Source organism: Bubalus kerabau, chromosome 12 (genome assembly GCF_029407905.1).
Source record: "Bubalus kerabau isolate K-KA32 ecotype Philippines breed swamp buffalo chromosome 12, PCC_UOA_SB_1v2, whole genome shotgun sequence".
Taxonomy (NCBI): Eukaryota; Metazoa; Chordata; class Mammalia; order Artiodactyla; family Bovidae; genus Bubalus; species Bubalus kerabau.
Genome location: NC_073635.1, coordinates 36435198 through 36462855, shown reverse-complemented (window position 1 = coordinate 36462855; position 27658 = coordinate 36435198). Strand labels below are relative to the sequence as shown.

The following is a 27658-nucleotide window of genomic DNA, read 5'->3' as shown; positions in this document are numbered from 1 at the left end:
CGCCTCCCCTAAGCCAGCCCTGCCAGGGCCAGGAGGGAAAGCCCAGCCCACATCCTCTCCCCGGGAGGAGCTGCACATCCACCGGCCTGCCTCCGGGGTGCGAGGTGCTGGTTTCCCTCTCCCTGACCCCACGCGGATGGGACTCAGTCGCGCTCGGTGATCCTGCAGTTGCAGCACACGGACGCCAGGGGGAGCAAGAGAGCGCGCGGCAAATGCAGACCCGGAAACTGCCGCGGAGACGCGCCCCCGAGGAAGAGCCCGGAAAGGCCCACAGGCTAGATGCGCTAATGGAGGACTCCTTTCCCTAAGTCGTGGGGAGGAAAGCACCTCAACAAACTGGAGCAGGACCAGCAGTCTGGGATCCAGGCCAAACAGTCTAAGGCCCCCAGCCAAGAACGGCTTTTAGACTTCTGAAGGGCTGTAAAATATGCAAGAGGCTGTACTCAGCTCTCAAAGCCTGAAACATTTACTATCTGGTCTTTATTTATTTTTTAAATTTGTGGACTATATATTAGAGTAACGGAGAAGGAAAATGCGACCCACTCCAGTATTCTTGACCAGAAAATCCCTTGGATGGAGAAGCCTGGTGGGCTACAGTCCATGTGGTCGCAGAGTTGGACATGACTGAGCACACACGCACTTTAGAGTAGGCTTTATTAGCACACAAACTTTCAGAGGCCGAAATACTATGTATAATGTCTTATTTTTTTTTTAATTTATAATATTTTTTAATTGGAGGATAATTGTTTTACAATAGTGTACTGGCTTCTGCCATACAAGGTGAATCAGCCATAAGTATAATTAATATGTGGCCCCTCCCTCTTGAACCTCCCCTCTACTCCCTAACCCCATCCTACCCCTCTAGATGGTCACAGAGATCTGTGTTGAGCTCCCTGTGTTATATAGCAACTTCCCACTAGCTAGCTATTTTACAGAAACAGTGTCAGACTTTATTTTTCTAGGCTCCAAAATCACTGCAGATGGTGACTGCAGCCATGAAATTAAAAGATGCTTACTCTTTGGAAGGAAAGTTATGACCGACCTAGACAGCATATTGAAAAGCAGAGACATTACTTTGTCAACAAAGGTCCAGCTAGCCAAGGCTATGGTTTTTCCAGTGGTCATGTATGGATGTGAGAGTTGGACTGTGAAGAAGGCTGAGCGCCAAAGAATTGATGCTTTTGAACTGTGGTGTTGGAGAAGACTCTTGAGAGTCCCTTGGACTACAAGGAGATCCAACCAGTCCATTCTGAAGGAGATCAGCCCTGGGATTTCTTTAGAAGGAATCATGCTAAAGCTGAAACTCCAGTACTTTGGCCACCTCATGCGAAGAGTTGACTCATTGGAAAAGACTCTGATGCTGGGAGGGATTGGGGGCAGGAGGAGAAGGGGACGACAGAGGATGAGATGGCTGGATGGCATCACTGACTCAATGGACGTGTGTCTGAGTGAACTCCAGGAGTTGGTGATGGACAGGGAGGCCTGGCGTGCTGCGATTCATGGGGTCACAGAGAGTCGGACACGACTGAGTGACTGAACTGAACTGAACTGAACGTAAAGGTATCAATGCTACTCTCTCAATTCATTTGACCTTCTCCTTCCTCTGCTGCGTCCAAAGTCTGTTCTCTATCTATGTCTCTATTCCTGCCCTGCAAATTGTACATTTTTCTAAATTCCAGATATATGTCCTAATACGTGATATTTGTTCTTCTCTTTCTGACTTACTTCACTCTGTATAACAGGCTCCAGGTTCATCCATCTCACTAGAATTGACTCAAGTGTGTTTCTTTTTATGGCTGAGAAATATTTCATTTTATATATGTACCACAACTTCTTTATCTTTTCATCTGTTGATGGACATCTAGGTTGCATCCATGTCCTGGCTATAGTAAATAGTGCTGCAATGAACATTGGGGTACATGTATCTTTTTCAATTATGGTTTCCTCATGGTATATGCCCAGTAGTGGGATTGCTGAGTCATATGGTAAGGTAGTCTTCAAACCACAAAGATTATTTCAATGTGTTAAACTGTTTTATTTCTAAACATTAATGGTCAACATCAATGGTTAAAAATACATTATTTAGTTAATAATTGGATAGTGTACAAGTAAATGATTTCCCAACCTATAAAAAACACGCTAATAGGTAGATCAGTATGTAAGGACATGGGGGGAAAAGTCATAATATATTACTAACTGCAAAAATCAAGTCAAAAGCATTACACCATTATAGGATTCATGTTATTAAAATGTTAAGTCTGTAATATATGATAACAAGAGTTGTAGAAATCTGGATAAATAAACTTCAGACTCTCGACACAATATTCACCCCCAGAGGTTGGAAGATGAAGGAAGAGGGATTTCACTTTTTACTTCATAATGTCTTTATGCTTCTTTTCTTTCCCCTACGAGTATAAGCCATTTGTGTGTGTGTGTGTGTGTGTGTGTGTACCACTTTTGAAATTTTCAGGGGACACGTGTTTCATCCCTGGTCAGGAACTAAGATCCTGCATGCTGCTTGCTGTGCCAAAAAATAATAAATAAGTAATAATAATAAATATAAACAAAATTGAAAAAAATTCAGGAGAAATTGAATTTACACAAAGAAATGAAGAATGCTGGAATGGTGAAAATGCAGATAAATATAAAGTTTAATTTTAATTGCCCTAAATGTTAGTTGACTGTACAAAGAAAAGGCAGCAGCTGTTATGTGCTGAGACAGGATATGTAAAAGGAAAACCTGTGACAACAGCAGAAAAGCGGAAAGGTGCTAGGAGTGTGCTGCTATAAGGTTCTTACCCAACACATGAAGGTAGACCATGACTATTTAGAAAAAACTTCATAAACCCTATGGTAATCGCCAAAAAAATATTTCTAAGAGGTATAAATGAACAATCATGGAGATAAATGAAATGATAAGAAATGCTCCATCTATAAGCCAGCTGAAAAGTAGGGTGGGGAAGAACACAAAACAAACAGAACAAATGGAAAAGAACAAGCAAGACAGTTGATTTTAATCCAACCCTATCGATAATTACACTAAATGTAATGGACCAAAACATGCTAATTAAAAGGGTCTGTCAGAGGGGACAGAAGTTCAATACCCAACTATATGCCTGGTTTGAACTGAGAAATGAATCCACAATTATAGATGTCAATACTTTTCTCTCATTGATGGAGAGAAGTAACAGAAAATCCGTTAGGATGGAAAAGACCTGGATAATACTATCCAGCAACTTTACCCATATTTACATATTACAGTTCACTCCGAAATATATTTCTCTCAACTGCATATGGAATATTCACCAAAATAGACTATATTCTGAGTTATAAAACATGCCTCAACAAAATAAAAGAATTGAAATAACGTCAAGTATGTTTTGAGACTAGAACAGATTTAAACTCAAAATCAATAACAAAGATATATGGAAAACCCTCCCAATTTAAATAAATCAAACAACCCACTTTTAACTATATTACTATGTGCTAGCAATGAACAAGCAGAAGCTGAAATTTGTGAAGGTACTATTTACGGTAGCATCTAAATCAGGACACGTTTATGTGTAAATCTAACAAAGCACGTGCAGTCCTGGTGAGTCCACATTGTACCACATTACAGAAAAGGCAAAGCTGCAGGCACAAAACCAGACCAGCGGCTTCGGGCCTGGGCCAGACCGCAAAGTGGGAGGAGGGGACTTTGTGGGGTGGCAGAAATGCTCTGAAGCTGGGGAGGGCGGTGACATGACCACATGCATTTGTTGGAACACACAGATCTGAACACTAAAACTGCCGGCTTTTATTATATGTGAATAATAATCCCATTTTACAAATTAATACACACACGGAACAGGAAAAATGAAATTCAGGATTCAACGTGCACTCCTGGGCACACTCAGTGCTGCCGTCCCCCCTCTCCCCCTACTCCCACCAAAAGGAAGATCACTCTGAGTCTCAGTGGAAGAAAACCAAAAAAGGCTGACCTTGCAAATGTATAAATTTTAAACCATAGTATTTATTACGAACACTGCTTCCTGTAATTACTAACAATCTCAAAGTCCTTACCAAAATGACTAAGCATTTTCCCAGTTTTAGAGGTAAAGGTTCAGATGCAAATTCTCACATTGACATAGAAAAACACATCTGAGTTGTCTGTGCTGATTATAAGGAAAGTCCATTTAGAGCTCACAATTCCATGACCAAAATTCCCATGGCTCCTACCAGCTAACTACCTGGATCTTAGGTAAAAAGTTGCAGAGATGAGATAAGGCCTCTGTGTCATAGCTAATGACTCTTAATGCTCTGCAACAGTCAATGCTTTAGAAACTTTTCAGAATACACTTATTTCTCTAGCATGCTAGATTTTCTTGCCAGGCCAGATTTGATTTCAAAATTGCACTAAGTGCTAGAAATTCAGGTTCCATTCTCACTCCCTCCCACATTTCAGCAGAGGAAACCTTCTGACCCAGGCGCCCGCCCACTGGGACTTGGATGGAAGACAAATCGACCACTCACATTTCTAGGGCGGTGATTCCCGGGGCTCAGTAACTTGCACTACTGGAAGCTTTGTGATTAAAGAAGTGTTTGTGTTAATTCACATGCTCTCCTCCTGCCTTTGGGCAATTCCCTAAAGTAACGATCGTTTTCTTTTTATAAACAAAAAAAGTCTCCAAAAAGCCTAGGTGAATTTTTCTACGATGAGAATTTGTCCTTAAACGGGAAAGAGGCAGCCATACAGAGTCGCTCAGAGGAGGCAGCTAGCAGGAGGTCTCTGAGCACTAAGACTGGAGGTGCTGTGAGGCCCCTGGAGAGCAACTGCAGCCCTGAGCCTTGATTCTTTAGGTTCAAGGTCTTTTTTTTTTTTTTTTTCCCATGTGGCATTTGTGATCTTAGTTCCCAGACCAGGGATCAAACCTGGGCTCCAGGCCATGGGAGCACTGAGTCCCAACCACTGGACCACCAGGGAAGACCCAGAATCTTTTTTTTTTTTTTTTTTTTAATGGGATCAGGAGAGAAAGAAATTTAACACAGACATGTTAATTATTCCTGGGGCATGACTTTGCAAGAGCTGCATGTGTGCATGCCCAATTGCTTAGTCATGTCCCACTCTTTTCGACTCCATCCAGGCTCCTCTGTCCACGGAATTCTCCAGGCAAGAATACTGGAGTGGGTTGCCATTTCCTCCTTCAGGGGATCATCCTGACCCAGGGATTCAAACCCACGTCTGCTGCATTGGCAGGTGGATTCTTTACCACTAAGCCACAGGGCTTCCCTTGCAATGGCTAGTGCTGGAAATTTTATAATAAGCCTCATAAAGACTGCTTTTGGAGAAGGAAATAGCAACCCACTCGGGTGTTCTTGCCTGGAGAATTCCATGGATGGAAGAGCCTGGTGGGCTGCAGTCCTTGGAGTCAACGAGAGTTGGACACGACTGAGAGACTAACACAAACACACACAAAGATCGCTTTAGAAAAATAACACTGCCAGTTACTGCGTGGATCATACCATATCACTTCAGGGAAGAAAAGAAACAACAGAAGGCTTGACAATTAGTACTTGAGGCTGGAGATGAAACTTTCCAGCCATCATCACAAACAGATTACAAAGTACAGCAAACATCTCAGAGGAAAAAGCAAAGGGCACTGGAAACTGTTCAGAAAAGAAGCCAAGTCACTCTAGTGGAGACAGACCCAAGTGGACACCACTGTTCTGGGAAACATGTGGTGACACGTCACATGCTCACCTGTCAGGTCACATCATACACGTCATTGTAAGCATTCACTTCCATCATGTAAATATCATGTATCAAATTGATCCCCAAAGGGGTTTCCTACTGTTCTCATTGGAAGCAATGGAGCCTGGCCTGGAATAAGGGTCACGTATGGATGTGAGAGTTGGACTGTGAAGAAGGCTGAGTGCCGAAGAATTGATGCTTTTGAACTGTGGTGTTGGAGAAGACACTTGAGAGTCCCTTGGACTGCAAGGAGATCCAACCAGTCCATTCTGAAGGAGATCAGCCCCGGGATTTCTTTAGAAGGAATCATGCTAAAGCTGAAACTCCAGTACTTTGGCCACCTCATGGGAAGAGTTGACTCATTGGAAAAGACTCTGATGCTGGGAGGGATTGGGGGCAGGAGGAGAAGGGGACGACAGAGGATGAGATGGCTGGATGGCATCACTGACTCGATGGACGTGAGTCTGAGTGAACTCTGGGAGTTGGTGATGGACAGGGAGGCCTGGCGCGCTGCGATTCATAGGGTTGCAAAGAGTCGGACATGACTGAGCAACTGAACTGAACTGAACTGAGGTGACCACAACCACCGAGAACAGGAATGGAGGCCTCAGCGGGCCAGGACGACGGGCTCAGAGCTCAGGGCCAGGTTGGCGTCCACCCCTGGACCCTTCACTGCGCGGGACACAGGATGCGGTAGAAAGAGTGGGAAAAGAGGAAGAATTCTACCGTGTGGACTGAAGGAGCGTCGGGCCTGAGGCCTCTGCACCAGGAGCCCCGCTCAGGCCTGGCTTTGCTCCCAGTTCTCAGCTCAACCAGCGTCACAGACCAGACGAGACACCAGCAGTGGCGGGGCACGGGGTGAGGAGGGGCAGGGAGCAAGGCCCTGTCAACCCCGGGCAGCTTAAGTGTCATGTTTTGGAAGCCGGGAGACACCGGGTCTTCATGGGGTGGTAGCTGCGTTCAGGCCCTGGCAGGCTGGAGCCTGTGTGGGCACCGAGCTGCCGCCAGTCCACTGGGCCTGGAGTGTCCTCAGCGGTGGGGACGGCCTGATTCTCTGAGTGAAGTCGTTGGAAAAAGTAAATGCAAACGTTGCAAGACACTAAAGGGTTTCTCTTAGGCGATCTCTTATATCTCAGAACAAACAACAACATAGTCTCTCATCCAGTTAGATAAAAATAGGCAAGTGTTAGCTGTCCAGAAGACCTTCTTTTTGCTCAACATTCTAATCCCCCAAGAGAGAACTCCATCCTGGGGAAGGGGTAGTGGAGGAAGGGGGTAGGAGGGGGTTGGCGAGACAGTGTTTCCGGTCACGTGAACGCCATCTGTACCTGCGGGCTCACGATCCCCACGCCTTCCCCTGCCTTTGACCCAAGGACCCCGGGGACAGGCCCTGCCAGCCGGGTGGGCCTCAGCGGGCCAGGATGTGTCCCCACTCACCTGCACGTGCAGGGCGCCCTCTACTGCCTCCCGCAGGTCAGAGCAGCCGCTGATGAGTGACAGCTGCTCCTCGGCGCCCAGCTCGCCTTTCAGGTACCCCGACAGCTCCAGCATCTTCATCTCCTTCCTGGAAAGCAATGGAGAGTGAGCCATGAGCATTCAAAACAACTCAAAGTCAGAGGTCTGCTTCACCCATCAGCAGGAAATGTGAAGCAGAGCACGGTGCAGCCCTTAGCAGCGAAAGAGCAGAGGAGAAACCAAGTGCGGTGAGAACGTGGAGCAATGAACCCCAGCACCACTGGCCATAACAGACTTAACAGCTGTAGCCAGTGTGGCCAACATCAGATGCTTTTTCAGAAGATTAAAAACAAGACTATCGTGAGCCAGCGATCCCACTTCTGGGCCTACATGTGAAGGTAAAAGTGGAGACTCAGATATTTGTACCCCCATTTCCACAGCAGCATTGTTCACAGTGGTCAAAAGATGGGACAACTCCATGTCCACAGACAGATGAATGGATACACAATGGAATGCTGTTGTTCAGTCACTCAGTCATGTCTGACTCTTTGTGACCCCATGGACATCAGCACGCCAGGCTTCCCTGTCCTTCACCATCTCCTGGAATTTGCTCAAACTTATGCCCAACATCTTATCCTCTGTTGCCCACTTCTCCTCCTGTCTTCAATCTTTCCCAGCATCAGAGTCTTTTCCAATGAGTCAGTTCTTCGCATCAGGTGGCCAGAGTATTGGAGCTTCAGCTTCAGCATCAGTCCTTCCAGTGAATATTCAGTGTTGATTTTCTTTAGGATTGACTGGTTTGATCTCCTTGCAGTCCAAGAGATTCTCAAGAGTCTTCTCCAACACCACTGTTCAAAAGCATCAATTCTTTGGTTCTCACTTTTCTTTATGGTCCAACTCCCACATCTGTATGTGACTACTGAAAAAGCATAGCTTTGACTACACAGACTTTTGTCGCAGTGACAGTGTAATGCTGCTGCTGCTACTGTAATGTTACTCAGCCTTAAAAGGGAAGGGAATTCTGACACCTGCTACTCCACAGATGAACCTTAAGGACATGATGCTGACTGAAATAAGCCATCACAAAGGGACAGATTCCATGTGATTCCACTTATATGAGGGACCTGTAGTGACAGAATCCACAGAGACAGAGAGAATGGGGGTTGTGGGAGGGGAGTCGTTCTTCAATGGGGACAGTGTTTCAGTTTTTCAAGAGGACAAGAGTTGTGTGGATGGATGGTTGTACAATACTATGAATGTACTTAATACTGCCAAAATGGACACAACAGTTATTAAGATAGGGGACTTCTCAGTGCTTAAGACCGAGCTTAACCACTGCCAGGGGTACAGGTGATGGCAACCCACTCCAGTGTTCTTGCCTGGAGGATCCCAGGGACAGGGGAGCTTGGTGGGCTGCCGTCTATGGGGTCGCACAGAGTCGGACACAACTTAAGTGACTTAGCAGCAGCAGCAGGGAACTAAGATTCCAATACCTCGAGGCACAGCCTCCTCCCCCTGCCCCCCAACAATGCCTGTGGGACATAGAAGCAGAAAGCAGGGCTTCTTGGGCCTCAGTTCAGTGCCTCTGGGGAGAGGGCTGAGAGCAGGTGCCTGGAGATATGGACCAGGCAGGGTGAAGACTCCTGAGCTGGGCCCACATTCCCATCTCGGCCTGGCAGACGGTGCAGTGTGTCCTGCCTGTAACTCAGGACATGTTAAATACACAGACGAGCAAACACACACAGGCTCCAGAACATTGTCTGGATTCCTGTGCCAGTGACTCAGTTACTCTTACATAGTTTTAGGCTGCAGGTTTATCATTAAGCTGTCGGAGTTCTTGACAGCAAGCTGGGTTTGCGCTCGGGGCGGAGGGTGTCAGCCAAGGTTGGGGAGGCCCTGGGATGGGGCGACAGCTCAAGCATGGCTGGTGACCTGAGGGTCTGGGTCTCAGGTCACTGGGCTGGGGGCTATAAGAAAGGCCAGGCTGTGGCATAGCTGAGTGTGGGAACACTGACTGGGAGGGACAGGCCTGGGTCAAGGGTCTGCAGGTCACCCCTGAGCCCAGGCACCCGTGGGGTCCCTGCTCGGCATTCCTGGGACGCCGGGGCCCACTTGGGTCAGCCAGCTCCTTTGTCCTGTTTCTTCCTTAAAGCTGTGCATTTCAAACTTTTTGTTTTAGCCACAAATAGAGGAAGGGAAACTCTTTTGCTATTGTTACTGTGAGGAAAAAAAAAAAAAAACACTAGAAAGATGCGCTGAAATACAGATTTCTTATTATCTTCAACCAAAAACAACTTCATGGCAAAGAGGAGTCCAAGATCCCTTAGGCGGGTGTGGCCTCTCCTGATACCAGATAGCTGGCTGAAGAAGCCATCGCAAGCCATCACAAGCCATCACACCAAGGAGGACTTGGGGTTAAATTTTTTTTTTTAAGGAGAGACAAACTCTGAGGTTTTTGTCATATACAATACCCAGTTGTGGGTGTGACTGGTGATAGAAGCAAGGTCCGATGCTGTAAAGAGCAATATTGCATAGGAACCTGGAATGTTAGGTCCATGAATCAAGGCAAATTGGAAGTGGTCAAACAGGAGATGGCAAGAGTGAACGTCGACATCCTAGGAATCAGCAAACTAAAATGGACTGGAATGGGTGAATTTAACTCAGATGACCATTATATCTACTACTGCGGGCAGGAATCCCTTAGAAGAAATGGAGTAGCCATCATGGTCAACAAAAGAGTCTGAAATGCAGTACTTGGATGCAATCTCAAAAACGACAGAATGATCTCTGTTCGTTTCCAAGGCAAACCATTCAATATCACAGTAATCCAAGTCTATGCCCCAACCAGTAATGCTGAAGAAGCTGAAGTTGAACGGTTCTATGAAGACCTACAAGACCTTTTAGAACTAACACCCAAAAAAGATGTCCTTTTCATTATAGGGGACTGGAATGCAAAAGTAGGAAGTCAAGAAACACCTAGGGTAACAGGCAAATTTGGCCTTGGAATACGGAATGAAGCAGGGCAAAGACTAATACAGTTTTGCCAAGAGAACACACTGGTCATAGCAAACACCCTCTTTCAACCACACAAGAGAAGACTCTACACATGGACATCACAAGATGGTCAACACTGAAATCAGATTGATTATATTCTTTGCACCCAAAGATGGAGAAGCTCTACACAGTTAACAAAAACAAGACCGGGAGCTGACTGTGGTTCAGATCATGAACTCCTTATTGCCAAATTCAGACTTAAATTGAAGAAAGTAGGGAAAACCACTAGACCATTCAGGTATGACCTAAATCAAATCCCTTATGATTATACAGTGGAAGTGTGAAATAGATTTAAGGGCCTAGATCTGATAGATAGAGTGCCTGATGAACTATGGAATGAGGTTCGTGACATTGTACAGGAGACAGGGAGCAAGACCATCCCCATGGAAAAGAAATGCGAAAAGCAAAATGAAAAAAAAAAAAATTAAAAAAAAAAAAGGCAAAATGGCTGTCTGGGAAGGCCTTACAAATAGCTGTGAAAAGAAAAGCAAAAAGCAAAGGATAAAAGGAAAGATATACGCATCTGAATGCAGAGTTCCAAAGAATAGCAAGAAAAGATAAGAAAGCTTTCCTCAGTGATCAATGCAAAGAAATAGAGGAAAACAACAGAATGGGAAAGACTAGAGATCTCTTCAAGAAAATTAGAGATACCAAGGGGACATTTCATGCAAAGATGGGCTCGATAAAGGACAGAAATGGTATGGACCTAAGAGAAGCAGAAGATATTAAGAAGAGGTGGCAAGAATACACAGAACTGTACAAAAAGGATCTTCACGACCCAGATAATCACGATGGTGTGATCACTGACCTAGAGCCAGACACCCTGGAATGTGAAGTCAAGTGGGCCTTAGAAAGCATCACTACGAACAAAGCTAGTGGAGGTGATGGAACTCCAGTTGAGCTATTTCAAATCCTGAAAGATGATGCTGTGAAAGTGCTGCCCTCAATATGCCAGCAAATCCGGAAAACTCAGCAGTGGCCACAGGACGGGAAAAGGTCAGTTTTCATTCCAATGCCAAAGAATGCTCAAACTACCGCACAACTGCACTCATCTCACACGCTAGTAAAGTAATGCTCAAAATTCTCCAAGCCAGGCTTCAGCAATACGTGAACCATGAACTTCCAGATGTTCAAGCTGGTTTTAGAAAAGGGAGAGGAACCAGAGAGCACATTGCCAACATCCGCTGGATCATGGAAAAAGGAAGAGAGTTCCAGAAAAACATCTAGTTCTGCTTTATTGACTATGCCAAAGCCTTTGACTGTGTGGATCACAATAAACTGTGGAAAATTCTGAAAGAGATGGGAATACCAGATCACCTGACCTGCCTCTTGAGAAACCTGTATGCAGGTCAGGAAGCAACAGTTAGAACTGGACATGGAACAACAGACTGGTTCCAAATAGGAAAAGGAGTATGTCAAGGCTGTATATTGTCACCCTGCTTATTTAACTTCTATGCAGAGTACATCATGAGAAACGCTGGGCTGGATGAAGCACAATCTGGAATCAAGATAGGCGGGAGAAAGATCAATAACCTCAGATATGCAGATGATACAACCCTTATGGCAGAAAGTGAAGAGGAACTAAAAAGCCTCTTGATGAAAGTGAAAGTGGAGACTGTAAAAGTTGGCTTAAAGCTCAACATTCAGAAAACTAAGGTCATGGCATCTGGTGTCATCACTTCATGGGAAATAGATGGGGAAACATTGGAAATAGTGTCAGACTTTATTTTTTTGGGCTCCAAAATCACTGCAGATGGTGATTGCAGCCATGAAATTAAAAGACTCTTATTCCTTGGAAGGAAAGTTATGACCAACCTAGATAGCATATTCAAAAGCAGAGACATTACTTTGCCAACAAAGGTTTGTCTAGTCAAGGCTATGGTTTTTCCAGTAGTCATGTATGGATGTGAGAGTTGGACTGTGAAGAAAGCTGAGCGCCGAAGAATTGATGCTTTTGATTTGTGTGTTGGAGAAGACTCTTGAGAGTCCCTTGGACTGCAAGGAGATCCAACCAGTCCATTCTGAAGGAGATCAGTCCTGGGTATTCTTTGGAAGGACTGATGCTGAAACTCCAATACTTTGGCCACCTCATGCGAAGAGTTGACTCATTGGAAAAGACTCTGATGTTGGGAGGAATTGGGGGCAGGAGGAGAAGGGGACGACAGAGGATGAGATGGCTGGATGGCATCACCGACTCGATGGACATGAGTTTGAGTGAACTCCAGGAGTTGGTGATGGACAGAGAGGCCTGGTGTGCTGCAATTCATGGGGTTGCAAAGAGTCGGACACGACTGAGCGACTGAACTGAACTGAAATGATTTGGATATTAGCCAAAAAAAACACAAAACACTAGTTCCACTAGTTCCAATATTTTACACTGAGTATTCTAGAACTTCTGCATCAAGTTTTGCAGGGAACAAACATAAATACCTGGGAAAGGTGAGATGCTCAGCCAGCTTCTGGGCCTCATACGCTACCACCTCATCAGGTGACTGCAGTGCACCAGTTTCACCTCTAGAGGGCAGTGGAGCACCGCCCAGGACTCAAAAGATCAGTTCAGTTCAGTTGAGTCGCTCAGTGGTGTTGGACTCTGCTACCCCATGAATCACAGCAAGCCAGGCCTTCCTGTCCATCACCACTCCCGGAGTTCACTCAAACTCATGTCCATCGAGTTGGTGATGCCATCCAGCCATCTCATCCTCTATCGTCCCCTTCTCCTCCTGCCCCCAATCCCTCCCAGCATCAGGGGCTTTTCCAATGAGTCAACTCTTCTCATGAGGTGGCCAAAGTATTGGAGTTTCAGCTTCAGCATCAGTCCTTCCAAAGAATACCCAGGACTGATCTCCTTTAGGATGGACTGGTTGGATCTCCTTGCAGTCCAAGGGACTCTCCTGGGTCTTCTCCAACACCAGAGTTCAAAAGCATCAATTCTTTGGCGCTCAGCTTTCTTCTCATTCCAACTCTCACATCCATACACTGTGGAACACTGTGTGGACACTCTTTTTTCATTCATTCATCTCATTTTTATCATTTTTTAATGTCTTTGAAGTGGGGGGGGGGAAGAGGCAGAATATCAAGTTTTTATTAAAAACAGGAGCTCCAGACCTGCTTTTTCATACTGTTCATGGGGTTCTCAAGGCAAGAATACTGAAGTGGTTTGCCATTCCCTTCTCCAGAGGACCACATTTTGTCAGAACTCTTCATTATGACCCATCTATCTTGGGTGGCCTACACGGCATGGCTCATAGTTTCATCCAGTTAGACAAAGCTGTGGTTCATGTGATCAGTTTGGCCAGTAAGCTGAAGCTCCAATACTTTAGTCACCTGATGAGAAGAACTGACTCATTGGAAAAAAACCCTGATGCTGGGAAAGATTGAAGGCAGGAGAAGGGGCCGACAGAGGATGAGATGGTTGGATGGCATCACCAACTCGATGGACATGAGTCTGAACAAGCTTCGGGAGATGGTGATGGACTGGGAGGCCTGGCGTGCTGCAGTCCATGGGGTCGCAGAGAAGACTTCTGCTTGACAGCACAGGGCCCGGTCCCCAGTCTGCCGACGGCTGCACCCCCCAACACACCACTTACTCACGCGGGTGACCGGCCCGTGCCTCGGACACCTCAACCTGAAAACCTCCCCAGAGGCAGACAAAGGCCAGTGCGCTGCAGGCAGACCATCCCTCCATCTGTGCCACCGGAGACCTGGGGATCTGCGTGCCCAGACCCACTGCCCAAGGGAAACCTCACAGGGAGAAGCGACCAGAAATCACATTCCTGTGTCCACACCCTACTTAATCCTGTGTGAGCCTTCACAGCCCTCCCACCCAGGGAACACATGTGTCCACACGCCTGGAGCCCACAGGACGGGGACGTCGGGGTGACTCCCTGAACCCAAGAGCAGTCACTCCTCACCCTACCAGCCAGAGACAGTCAAAGTACTCTGGCTTCTCCCCGGTTTTAAGTATACAATTAGCATACGTGAGAGTCGGACCATAAAGAAGGCTGAGCACTGAAGAACTGATGCAGCAAGATCCAACCAGTCAATCCTAAAGGAAATCAATCCCTGAATATTCACTGGAAGGACTGAGGCTGAAGCTGAAGCTCCAGTACTTTGGCCACCTGATACAAAGAACTGATTCATTGGAAAAGACCCTGATCCTGGGAAAGATTGAAGGCAGGACGAGAAGGGGGCAACAGAGGATGAGATGGTTGGATGGCATCACCTACTCAATGGGCATGAGTTTGAGCAAATTCTAGGAAATGGTGAAGGACAGGGTAGCCTGGCATGCTGTAGTCCATGGGATCGAAAAGAGTCGGACCTGACTTAGTGACTGAACAACAATAACAACTTTCACAAATCAGAGAAGGGGAAACCATTCCTGTTTGGGAAGAGTCAATAAGTGACGTGAAGCAATCATTTGGACTGTCCTAGTGACAGCCAAGGGACAGCATGACCTGTGAACACACAGATATGTGAGGTTCAACGACCCACGGAACCCACGGCCCCTTGGAGTTAGCTTCTGGCAACAGCACTCAGGTCACTTGGGAACTTCTCAGCCCAGGGAGGTCCAGTCACCCACTGCCCTGCACCGTCCTGGTTACATCCCTGCAGACAGGCTCCTGCCCGCTAACTTATTTCTTCTTTACTGGCCTTCACACAGCTGAAAAAAATCTCTCGGTCATGGTTTCCCTGGTGACTCAGTGATAAAGAATCTGCCTGCCAATGAAGGAGACTTGGGTTGGATCCCTGGTGCAGGAAGATCTCACATGCTATGGGACAACTAAGCCCGTGCACCACAACTACTGAGCCTGTGCTCTTGAGCCTGGGAACCACCACTACTGAGCCCGTGCACCTAGAGTGCCCGAAACAAGAGAAGCCGCCATGGTGAGAAGCCCGCACACCGCAACTAGAGAGCAGCCTCCACTCACCACAACTAGGGAAAAGCCTGTGGTGCAACGAAGACCCAGCACGGCAAAAAATAAAAGTTAATTAATTAAATTAAAAAAAATTTCTCCATGAATGTCTTGTGCATGATTCTTATGGTTACACCCAGATTGCATACATTTTTCAGTGACTGTAGCAAGACTTGGATGGGAGCCATGGGAGGCCATTCTGTGATCTATTAACCTCAGTTATTCTAACCAAAGCTACATGGACAACTAAAAGGCAGCTTCAAACCAGACCAGTCCAGAGGAATCCAGATCAAATCCAGGTTCAAGCTGTTGAAGCAAATGCACAGATCTGGGTGGCGAGTTAACCGAGTCAGAGACCCAGCTGTCGGGATAGGAAGTTCAGCTACCGAGGCAACAGAGCCCAGGGCAGCCACCCAGTTTTCAGAGACCACTTCTGCTGGTCTACTAAATCCATGTCCACGTGGAAAAGCAGATCCATTTTCAGTGACTCAAGTTCAGAATGACCATCTCCACATGACAGAGATGGCAGTTGAGACACGAGCAGAGTTCACCCAAAGATGGCGATTTCAGCCAGGGCTCCAGGCAGACGGGCAGCTGGCCCTCCGCCCCCACGTGGGGCTGTCACTCAGATGTCACCATGACCCAGGCTGGGGTCCTGGTCCCGAGAGGTGAGCCCGGCGTGTCACCACATGGAAATGAAACTGAACACAAGTCATGAGAAATAAAACACTCCCAATCTGAGTCCACATTTCAACTTTGTTTATTTGACCTGTGTTTTTCTTCTTGAAATACAACCACCCTCTCAAATTCTTGAGCCCTAACACAGGCCAAGCATTGAGCATTTGCCCGAGAACAAAAGCCAACCAGCGAAGCATCTGCTAATAGGCTTTTCCAAGGTCAAGTTCCCTTTCTGTTATGAGTTTGAATACTTGAGGTTTTAAGAGACTCGTTTTCCCACTCTGTTAGAAAAAGATTAGGTGGACAGCAAAGAGACTCCGCCACACATATACATGTGTCCATTCGCCTCAAACACCAGTCAATTCAATCTAGTCAGGAAGATACACTGTTTATGCTGCTGCTGCTTCTTCTTTTTAAAAATATTTATTTATTTAGCTGTGCTGGGTCTTAGTTATGGCATTTAAGACCACATCTTAGTTGTGGCATCTAAGATCTTTTAGTTCCCTAATTAAAAAAAAAAAAAAGGATGTAGGTGGCCTTACACAAGTCATAAGACCTAAAATTGAGTGTACCTCCCCCCTATAAGGAGGGTGAGGAGACACGACTCACAGTTGATCCTCCTGGTGGCTTCGCCAGCAAAAACTTGAGCAGAGGTGTCATGAGATACCCTGAAATCCAGCTTCCTGCCAGAGAAGCACAACCAGTTCTGCACATTAAAATGCAGTCAGCTTACACGTGGTTGGGGGAGAGGGCTGGGTCTAGAAAGAAAGCCACTCATGAGGAAAGACACATAATTCAGGACATTTGCTTTTCCTAAATAAGGCTGCTAACTGATTTTTGGAAGGGGTGTTGCTTGTTTGTTCCTTGGTTCAAAAATCTTAGGCTGATATCCAAAAGCTCAATTTAACTGGCCACCAATAATACTTAAAATATTAGCTCTTAATTAAACAAAGTAGTAGGAAAATATTATAAGAAAGCCTTTAATCTAGCCTAAGAAAAAGAAAACTTTATTTACAATTTCCCAATGTTCTCCTTGATGCCTGAAAGGACTTTAAAAAGTGGCCAAACTCTTTCATGATACACTTAAACAATAAAGTCTATCAATATAAATACCCGAAGAGATAGGACAAAGAACTTTTCAATTAGGGATCTTAGTTTTCTCTTGGTTACAGGTGCAGTGGAATTGGATCTACAACATGAGGTGAAACTATAACGGAAATGAAAAGCACGTCAGTCAGCAAACAGAGTCCACTATTGCCCTGTAGCTTGAGAGATAAGGGTGATTTTTACATTTTTAAATGTTTGGGAGTACTTTGTGACGTGTGAAAATTATATGAACTCCACAGCTAGGAAGAAAATTCATGACAAACCTAGACAGCTTATTAAAAAGCAGAGATGTTACTTTGCCAACAAATGTCCATATGTCAAAGCTATGGTTTCTCCAATAATCATGTACAGATGTGAGAGCTGGACCATAAAGAAGGCTAAGCACCAAAGAGTTGATGCTTTTGGACTGTGGTGTTCAAGAAGACTCTTGAGAGTCCCTTGTACAGCAAGGAGATCAAACCAGTCAATCCTAAAGGAAATCAGTCCTGAATATTCACTGGAAGGACTGATGCTGAAGCTGAAGCGCCAATACTTTGGCCACCTGAAGCTGAAGCTCCAATACTTTGTCAAGAACTGACTCACTGGAAAACACCCTGATGCTGGGAAAGATTGAAGGCAGGAGGAGAAGGCCAACAGAGTATGAGATGGTTGGATGGCATCACTGACTCAATGGACATGAGTCTGAGCAAACTCTGGGAGACCATGAAGGACAGGAAAGCCTGGCATGCTGCAGTCCATGCAGTCGCAAAGAGTCAGACATTACTGAGCGACTGAATAACAATTTTAAAAAGAGAAAACCTAGAAATTAAAAAGGAGTTGTTTCATTAGAAAATATTTATCAACAAAAAATGAAAGAACTGAAACCAGCAAAAGGCAGGGTTGCCCTGAGGGTACATGTAGGGGAACCTGGGCCTGAGACCCTAGGTCAGGTGTGAAGGAGACAATGTCAGACCCCAGTCTGTCCCCAAACAGGTGGGTGGCCGAGAAAACCCCCCGCGGGGCATCCACCAGGACCCGTGCAGGCCCTGGGTTTCCACAGATTAGAGCCAATGCATGCGAGCTCAGAGATCACCAAACACACAAGGCAATGAAGGGGAGTGGGTTTTTTCACCCCAAAAGATGCCACCGTGGCACAAGGACTGTTCTGACCTAAAGGCAATCAAAACCCAGCAGGTTCAGGAGCTTCTCCTAAACTTGCCTTCAACTGCCTATGTTTATACTTCGGGGGTGGGGGGGCCCGGGTCAGAAGAGTGTTTCACCCAAGAAACACCACACAGCAGGCCAGGTCTCCTCTCCCTCCTAGGAAAGGCCTCCTCCGCCTCCCCACATCCTGACTGCCCCTCCACCCACCAGGCCTTACAGAAGCTTCAGCCCCTTGCTTCATTATGGACCCCCGCTGCTTCATGGGGCTCCCATCCACATAGAATAACATTTGTTTTTCTCCTATTAATCTGCCTTGCTGCTGCTGCTGCTAAGTCACTTCAGTCGTGTCCGACTCTGTGCAACCCACCAGGCTCCCCCATCCCTGGGATTCTCCAGGCAAGAACACTGGAGTGGGTTGCCATTTCCTTCTTGAATGCATGAAAGTAAAAAGTGAAAGTGAAGTCGCTCAGTCGTGTCCAACCCTCAGCGACCCCATGGACTGCAGCCTTCCAGGCTCCTCCGTCCATGGGATTTTCCAGGCAATCTTCCTTACATCAGTTTAATTCTCAGATCACCCAAAGAACCTAGAAGCAAAGAAAGGACCATTTCTCCACGTCTACAGTGATAAACCTGGTGGCTCAGCAGTAATGAAAGAGACGTGGGTTTGATCCCTGGCTCAGGAAGATCCCCTAGAGAAAGAAGTGGCAACCCACTCCAGTGTTCATGCCTGGAGAATCCCATGGACAGGCGAGCTATAGTCCATGGGGTCCCAGAGTCGGACACAACTTAGTGACTAAACAATAGGGATAAACTACCACAAAATGTGTTAATATTAATATTTTCATCTTCGCATTTATTACTATAGGGATGTTGTGACATACATCTTTGAACTGGTGTTCAAAGAGCTGACACAGAGCTCCTAAAACTCCTTGGAACATCCTGTGCAGGGGAGTGTCTTTTGTTATGTTAATGAGGTGACTTTTGAAAGCACCTCAGGACAGGGCTGGTTGCTTGTGTCACCAACCCAGTAATTTCAGGGCCAGCACTTGAAGTCCTGCCCCTGACCTCAGGAGAGGGAGAGGAGCTGGAGGCTGAGTACAATCACCAGTTATTTAATCAACAGTGTCTAAGTGTCAGAGCCACCAAAAAACCCAAAAAGGGAGTTCAGAGAGCCTCCAGGTTGAACAGGTGGATATTCAGGGAGGGGGGACACCAGAGGGCAGGAAAGCTCCCTGCCTCCCACATGTCTCCTGTGTATTTCTTCATCCTGCTGTTGATTGGAAGTGAAACAGGAGGGAAGGGCACAACCTTTAAAACAATGACACAGCCCGAGGACACAACATAAACAGATAAGAACCAAACCAAACGGGTCCAAGATGGCAGGGAAGTTGACTTCCACTAGACCTTGAGCCTCAGTGTGTGAAAGTCAGTCACTCAGTTGTGTCTGCCTCTTTGCAACCCCATGGACTATACAGTCCATGGAATTCTCCTGGCCAGAATACTGGAGTAGGTAGCCTTTCCCTTCTCCAGGGGATCTTCCCAACCCAGGGATCAAACCCGGGTCTCCCACATTGCAGGCAATCACTCTAACACATCAGCATGCTAAGTGACACACCCCCAGGCACCATGACAGTCCCCATCCCTTCCCCAAAAGAGCTGGAATACTCCTCCCACTCATTAGCCTATGAAATTACCCACCCCTATAAAATATGTAAGGTGTTGCAGTAGTAAAGAATCTGCCTGCAATGCAGGAGACCAGAGTTTGATCCTTGGGTCCAGAAGATCCCCTAGAGAAGGAAATGGCAACGGGCTCCAGTATTCTTGCCTAGAGAATTCCACAGACAGAGGAGCCTGGCGGGCTACAGACCGTGGGGTTGCAAAGAGTCAGACACAACTCAGCACATGAAAGCTAACAACGCTCTGCCCTGGGGTGGCTCTCGCCTTCTGAGATGGCCCGCACTCTGTCTGTGAAGTGTGTTTCTCTCTAAATAAATCCAATTTCCTATCGCTTTGTCTCTCACTGAATTCTCAAGGAGACATAAAGAACCTGAGCTTCTTAAGTCTTGAAACCAGGTGTGTGATCTCAGTTAAAAGACCATGGGTTCAAGTCCCAAGCTTGAGTTGCTTGGTTGCAGTAGCCCTAATTCCATTTGTAAAAAACCAGTAATCCACTGGGTAATTGGTCTCCTGAGCCTGGGAGCCACTCTAGCCAGTAAAGCAAACCCAAGAAGGGATGGTAGGAACCACAGCCAGTAGGTTGGGAGCACAGATGACAACTGGACTGAGCTGGAGTCTGAAGTGTGAGGGGTGGGGCAGCCCTGTGGGATGGAAACCCCCACCTGCCGGACATGATGCTGTCTCAGGGCTGAGCTGAGTTGCAGGACACACACTGGGGTCAGAGAACAGCTTGGTTTGGGAAAGCCCACACATCAGGAATGGAGACCAGAATCTCAACTTTTAAACATGTGGGTTGAGAATCTTTTGTAAAGAGCCACATTGTAGTATTTTAGGCTTTGCAGCCACATGAGGTCTTGCCTTGTGGGGGTCACTATGAGAATTCATATGGTAGGATCACCAGGCTGAACTTGTCCTGATGTGTAGGACTAGCTCTGTCTTGTTTATCCACGTGTCCCTGGTGAGTGGCACGTGCCTGGAAACAGAGGTCTGTGCGCCAAGTCCCCCTCCTTCACTAATGGCACAGAACAAAGCATTGGGCAGTGTTTAGCTTTATGGTGGTTGTTTCATTTTTTGCTTTTTGTTTCTTTCAATTGATGTTTCATCGGTTGTTGTTCAGTCGCTCAGTTAGTTGTGTCTGACTCTTCACGACCCCATGGACTGCAGCACACCAGGCTTCCCTGTCCTTGACTATCTCCCAGAGTTTGCTCAAACTCCTGTCCATTGTGTTGGTGATGCCATCCAACCATCTTATCCTCTGTTGTCCCCTTCTCCTCCTGCCTTCGATCTTTCCCAGCATCAGAGTCTTTCCAGTGAGTTGGCTCTTCACATCAGATGGCCAACGTACTGGAGCTTCAGCTTCAGCATCACTCCTTCCAGTGAATATTCAGGACTGATTTCCTTTAGGATTGACAGGTTTGATCTCCTTGCCATCCGAGGGACTTTCAGAAGTTTCCAGCATCACAATTTGAAAGCTGTTTCACCTAGTCACCAGCTACCTGTTACTCTAGTAAGAAGCAACTTTACTTCTCTGGGGTTTGGGTTCTTATCTGCTACACAACAAAGTTGGCCTAAGGTATGTAATTTCTTGAGGCCTAGAGCCTGACATCATGCACTGTACATTTGTCTTCTCAAAGAGCCAATGATATACAGCATCTTCTGTTACACAAAATGTACATTCAAATCAATGCACACAGCTATGCCCCCAACCAGGAGAGTAACTACCTGACAAGGCCTGAGATGATCAGAGCCGTGATCAGTGATGGCATCATAGCAGGGGCAACCTGTGAATTAGTTTGTTCTTCTGTCTTTGGTCTCCCTGTCTCAGCCTTTTTCCTTTGGTTCTTATTCTTTTTGTTCCTGAGGTGGTCCCTAAAACGCCACCCTCTGTGAGCTCAACGCCCAGCATCTGCTAAGTAGGCACACTCTCACACCTCAGACAACACTTATCCCAGTTAATCCCAGTCCTGCCATACAGAGCAACAGGTAAGAACACACCTGAGGACCTTAGGACCTCTGTGCCCCCAGGGGAGGTGCAGCTCCTGGGCATGTGGCACAGAACCGTTCACCGGCTCACTCACTCGGGCCGCAAGTCGAGGGTCTACACTGGATTCCTCCAGCCCCCTCGCACATCTCTACCCCCGGAAGTCCGTCCTCACAGTCTGAGCCCCTGCTGTGGGGTGGATCCACGTCTCGCTCAGCCTGGCTTCACCGGCTCCGAGGCCACGACCCCACAGGAGAAGGAGGACCCCAGCCTCAAGGGCTCGAACAGACGGGTTGAGGCCGCAGGGCCTCCGCATGCTCAGGGTACTCACCTGAGGCTGACCAGCGCCTCCGTCACCTGCCGAGGCTCGATGTCGAACAGTTTGACCCTGAAGCCCGCGCTGGCGAACAGCATGGCCCAGCTCCGCCCGATGAGCCCGCTGCAGGGAAAGAAGGCAGAGGCGCAGGTCAGCTGGAAAGTGGAGCCACTCTGTGCCAGCCCAGTGTCAGAGCACACAGCGTCCTGTTACTGAAACACCTGATGGCTTACAACTCCATGTTTTGACAGCAGGTATCCACTTAAAATGTTGCTTCCACACAAGAGGTCCTGGGTCCTCACTGCAGTGCCCTCCAGACCTGGGGGGAAGCAGGGAGGGGCAGGGCGTCCACACACCAGGGACCCCCAACTGATCAGTGTTGGCGGAGTTCTGGACCTAGAGAAAAGAGACAGCATCTCCCCCGCCTCCTCAGTTTTTCCTACCACCACCAGCACTCAAGATGATGATATTAAAACTATACACATCTTACCTCTATTAATCTGAAAACAATCCCACAAGGGGATGCTATTATATATATATATTTCATTATGTATTTGACTGCACCAGGTATTAGTTGAGGCATGCAAGATCCGGTTCCCTGACCAAGGGTGGAACCCGGGCCCCTGTATTGTTTTGTTGAAATCCAAGAATGAAACACAAAAACTTTATCAGGTTTTAGCAGTTAATTCACACTTCCCAGTCACCTATAGGGTTGAGAGAGAGAAAGACAAGAGGTACAGGAGGGGAGACAGGAGAGAGAAAGGGGACAGAGGGGACAGGAGGGGAGAGGGAGGGGGGAGGGAGAAAGGAAGGGAAGCAGGGCCACCACAGAAGTGGAGATGGCTGCTTCCTGAGGTGTTAAAGGTGTGAGAGGTTCAGTCAGTCAGTTCAGTCGCTCAGTTATGTCTGACTCTTTGCCACCCTAGGGACTGCACCACGCCAGGCCTCCCCGTCCATCACCAACTCCAAGAGCTTACTCAAACTCATGTCCATCGAGTCGGTGATGCCATCCAACCATCTCACCCTCTGCCATCCCCTTCTCCTTGTGCCTTCAATCTTTCCCAGGATCAGGGTCTTTTCAAATGAGTCAATTCTCTGCATCAGGTGACCAAAGTATTGGAGTTTCAGCTTCAACATCAGTCCTTCCAATGAATATTCAGGACTGATTTCCTTTAGGATGGACTGGTTGGATCTCCTTGCAGTCCAGGGGACTCTCAAGAGTCTTCTCCAATACCACAGTTCAAAAGCATCAATTCTTTGGCACTCAGCCTTCTTCACAGTCCAACTCTCACATCCATACACGACTACTGGAAAAACCATAGCCTTGGCTAGATGGACCTTTGTTGGCAAAGTAACGTCTCTGCTTTTTAGTATGCTGTCTAGGTTGGTCATAGCTTTTCTTCCAAGGAGAAAGCGTTTTTAATTTCATGGCTGCAGTCATCATCTGCAGTGATTTTGGAGACCAAAAAAATAAAAGTCCGTCACTGTTTCCACTGTTACCCCATCTATTTGCCATGAAGTGATGGGACCAGATGCCATGATTTTAGTTTTTTGAATGTTGAGTTTAAGCTAACTTTTTCACTCTCCTTTCACTTTCATCAAGAGAATCTTTAGTTCCTCTTCACTTTCTGCAATTTCTTGCAGTCAGTCAACTTAATTCCTTGTCAGCCTCCCCTGGGGAATTGGAAATAAACTGACTCCCAGAGCATGGCTCCTTTGCACAACAATCAGAGCTGGAGAAGGGCATAGTGGACCCTGGAACAACAGGAGCTGGACTCCCAGGGCCCACCTAGAAGCAGGCTTTTTAAAATGGTAAATCCTACAAAACTTGGGATCTGCAGTTGGGTACCACCGATGCAGAGGAACCAATGGTAAATTACCCTAGCTTCTCTGGTGGGAATGGACAGGTGGGTACCCTCCACCTGCCAGTGATCCAAGGGTCCCCTGTACAGTCAACTCTAGACTCCACTGAACACTGTTGGGTGCCAGCAAGCAGGCCAGTCTCAGCCTGTGGTTGATACACACTTGACCGTGACAAAGGCTGCAAAGCAAGCAAGGTCACCACGCCCAGGACAAAGTGCACTTTCTTCTATATTTTATATCCCTTCAGGAGGCAGCCAGTAGCCCTTGTGCCTGGAAAGCACACGGGCACAGGTAAGGCCACTGCTCCCTGCAAGGGAAGCTGACAGAAAGCACCCTGACCCCTTCCTCGAAGGGGCTTCAAGGAGGTGCCCGGACACGACTTATTCTTAGGACGCGCTGTGACTGGTCAGGCAGGCCAGCCCCTTGGCAGCGCAACCCTACACCGAGCCTCCCAGAAGGTGTGCCTGATGACCAACAAGAAGTACCGACCAGTGGGTATTTCGCTATGCCAGCTTACCAACGGAAAGGTGCACGTGGACGCCTTCTTTAAAAAATGAAAACTGCAGAAGTTTTAAAAGAGGATGGAGCACCAACCAGGAAACCGTGCATGGGACTTGAGGGGCTAACCCGACACCCAAGTCCCAGAGAACCCGGATGCCCTGGGGATAGGGCGCCCTCGCCATGCAGGAGGCGTGAATCTGGATCCGGATCGCGCAGTGGGTCCCCACCCCTCCCCGGCCAGGCGGGGTCGCCCAGCGACAGCCTCAGGCCCGAGCGCACGAGACCCTCCCGCTGCGCCCGCGCCCGCCTGACCCAGATCGCGGCCCCGCCTCTCCTCTGCGCGCCCATCCCTCGGACGGGAAAGGAAACAACACACCTGTGCGGATCCGCGGCCCGACAGCCCTGAGTCCGCTCGCAGCGCCCACTGCCACCGTCCCCGCCCGGCCCGCATCACCCAACTCCGCCCGCAACCGCATCGCGCAGCAACCGGGCTGCCGCGGGGCCCGAACAGAGCTGCGCCCCCCGCCGTAGCCCCGGCCGGCCCAGTCCTGGGGAGGCGCGCTGGGGTCATCGGAACCGCGCCGCCAGCCCCCCGGGCGATGACAACCGCGCCCACCTGCTACCCTCCCGGGCACGCTGGTTCGAGCCCTCACCTGCCGACCACCGCCACCCCGCCGGGCGCCGAGGACCCTGGGGACGCCATGGGCCGCGCTGTGCCCGAGGAGACAGCTGCGGCGCGCGCCACCCGGGCACTGGCTCCGCCCGCCCCGCGGCCGCGACAGGGCCCCGGGGCCTGGCCCGTGGGTGGGGCGCGGGCGGAGCCTCCACCTCTCCACGCCCCGCGGGCGCGCAGGGCTCCGGGCGGGGCTGCGGGGCCGCGGGGCCAGCGGGGCTGTGGGCGGGGCGGGCGGGGAGCTCAGGACTGGGCGGGGTGGGGGGAGCGGCTGAGACCATCGGGCGTGCAGAGCACTCTCCTCCCTCTCCCCGGAGCGCGCACGGAGGAGGTGCTGGGAGCGTCACGTGGATGGGAGCCCGGTGGGACAGCTACCCCTTCGGACTGTAGTGACTCACTTTGTTTTGGTCAGTTCCCTACTGAACCCCCAAAGTCCGTGCACAAGGAGGGGAACACCTCCAGACCAGGACAAGGCGCGACCGCTAAAGGAACCCCCAAATATACCCCTGGAATTCCTTTCCCGTGTAAAGTCTTAGCACCACGTCCGGGTGCACGAGCTCAGGCCCCACTGCTGGGTTCACACTGTCGTCGGTTTCGAGGAAGACCCGCCTTTCTCCACAGAGGAGGCCGAGGCCGGGGAGCCCTGGGACGGCAGACAGGAGGGCTGGGGGGCGGGAGAGGGTGTCCACCACACTGGAAGGCCTGGAACCCCCCCTCCCAGAGGCCGAGCTGGTCTATCTTCCAGGAGGAGGAAGTGTCCCCGCGCTGCCCCGGGCTCTTTTCGGAAACAGAGCGGAGGAACTGGCCGCACGTGCCTGTGACCACGCTGTCCGCGCAGCACCAAAGGGGGCAACGCCAGCCATCCAGGTCAAGGCAGCGCTCCAGCGGAAACGCGTGACCCTGACCGGCAGGGCCCTTCCTCTGTCTTCCCCAGCCCAAACGGTAAGAGGAATGTCAGAGCCAGAGCAATTTCACAAGGTATGGGTCAGCATTTTAAAAGGCATTCAACTCACTTAAGAAAAAAAGTGACACAGCAAAGATGTCCCCAAGATAAGGCTTTAAATGTTGAAATAACTATGCGTGGGGGCTTAGTTGCTCAGTCCTGTCTGCCTCTTGTGACCCTATGGACTGTAGCCCACCAGGCTCCTCTGTCCATGGGATTCTCCATACTGGAATGGAGAATACAGAAGACTAGAGTAGGTTTCCATTTCTTTCTCCAAGGGATCTTCCCCGACCCAGGGATCCAACCCATGTCTCCTGCATCGCAGGCAGATTCTTTACCAGCTGAGCCACCAGGGAACCCCTCACATAGCTCTCACATGAATTTATAATGAGGCCCCAGCTCCTATGCTGCCTTCACCACAAAGTACCCGAAAATTTGTCTTCTTTTAAATAGCCAAGCCCCACTTCCTCTCTGAAGCTGTGACTACTCGACCGGATGATGGGTGACTGCCCTTTTCCTAAAGCATCTGAACTTCCTGCAAGCACCTTTTGGTCCACTGAGTCATTCATTCACTCAAGTTTCTATCATAAGAGCCACTGTGTTAGGGTCAGCTTAATGTTTAGTCTTCAATTAAATTGTAAACTTAAGGTTAAGAACCATACCTCTTTTTCTCCTTACTAAGCACATACTCTTTTTTTCTTTTTAATACGTATTTATTTATTTGGCTGTGTCAGGTCTTAGTTGTGTCATGCGGGATCTTTGTTGCAGGGCACAGACTCTCTGGTTGTGGCATGCAGGCTCCGTAGTTGGCCCCCGTCACCACCACCTTCTCCTTGCTTTGCCCCATAATGAACCTTGTCTGCTACAAGCTCCAGCCGTGTGGAATTGTTTGGCCTCACTTGCCTTCAGTAATACAGGGAGAGCAGATGGGCCTGGGGGATGAGGGGAGCCCCACTGCTCCTAGGGGGTCCTCCTGCTCCACAGCCACGGAGCACCCTATCTCCCCAACTTGGGCCACGTTGGACTCCAACGTAACAGCCATCTCCTGGCTTCTATTCAATCCGTGACTTTTTCCTAGCTCCTTAGATTCCCCAGGAGTCAAATCAGTTCAGTTCAGTTCAGTCACTCAGTTGTGTCCAACTCTTTGTGACCCCATGGACTGCAGCACGCCAGGCCTCCCTGTCCATCACCAACTCCCGGAGTTTACTCAAACTCATGTCCATCATGTTGGTGATGCCATCCAACCATCTCACCCTCTGCCATCCCCTTCTCCTCCTGACTTCAATCTTTCCCAGCATCAGGGTCTTTTCCAATGAGTCACCTCTTCACATCAGGTGGCCAAAGTATTGGAGTTTCAGCTTCAACATCAGTCCTTCCAATGAACACCCAGGACTGATCTCCTTTAGGATGGACTGGTTGGATCTCCTTGCAGTCCAAGGGACTCTCAAGAGTCTTCTCCAATACTGCAGTTCAAAAGGAGTTAAATACTCTTCCTCTATCTCCCAACTCTCAGTTCTCTGAGTGGTCTCTTTCTGTCCACTTTTCCCTCTGTCCACCCACAGTCCTCGTGGCAGGTAGAAGAGCACAAATGGCTTCTCACCCCCACCCCCACCATCCCTCCTC

The 27658-nt window shown here is 48.4% G+C and overlaps 2 protein-coding genes across 5 annotated transcripts in view; one reads left to right on the top strand and one right to left on the bottom strand.

Moving 5' to 3' along the window:
- CRYL1 (crystallin lambda 1) overlaps positions 1 to 25202 on the bottom strand; it is a 57399-nt gene extending 32197 nt beyond the window's left edge. For 3 of the 4 annotated variants that reach the window (XR_008701002.1, XM_055542581.1, XM_055542583.1), the window contains exons 1-3: positions 25073 to 25202; positions 22071 to 22178; positions 7169 to 7295 (exon numbers count right to left, since the gene is read on the bottom strand). Coding sequence is in view for 3 of the 4 variants with exons in the window: in XM_055542581.1 (XP_055398556.1) it covers positions 7169 to 7295; positions 22071 to 22178; positions 25073 to 25122 (285 nt within the window). In the remaining variant the exon portion in view is untranslated. Of the gene's footprint in view, positions 1 to 7168; positions 7296 to 22070; positions 22179 to 24435; positions 24625 to 25072 lie in introns of those variants that run through there. The other variant, XM_055542582.1, reaches the window with a different exon arrangement.
- Positions 25121 to 26678, top strand: LOC129624226 (uncharacterized). The gene is made up of 3 exons (XM_055541896.1): positions 25121 to 25499; positions 25838 to 26070; positions 26489 to 26678. Exons 1-3 carry the CDS (start codon positions 25121 to 25123, stop codon positions 26516 to 26518), a joined length of 642 nt encoding a protein of 213 aa, XP_055397871.1. The 3' UTR covers positions 26519 to 26678.
- The last annotated feature ends 980 nt before the right edge of the window (positions 26679 to 27658 follow it).

Excerpts from the sequence above, each read along its gene's own strand:
- LOC129624226 (XM_055541896.1), top strand. The coding sequence starts at position 25,121 with ATGGGCCGCGCTGTGCCCGAGGAGACAGCTGCGGCGCGCGCCACCCGG. Across the intron at positions 25,500-25,837 it reads TAGTGACTCACTTTGTTTTG|GAGGAGGAAGTGTCCCCGCG; the intron begins GTCAGTTCCCTA and ends TCTATCTTCCAG. Across the intron at positions 26,071-26,488 it reads AGCCAGAGCAATTTCACAAG|CCAAGCCCCACTTCCTCTCT; the intron begins GTATGGGTCAGC and ends TCTTTTAAATAG.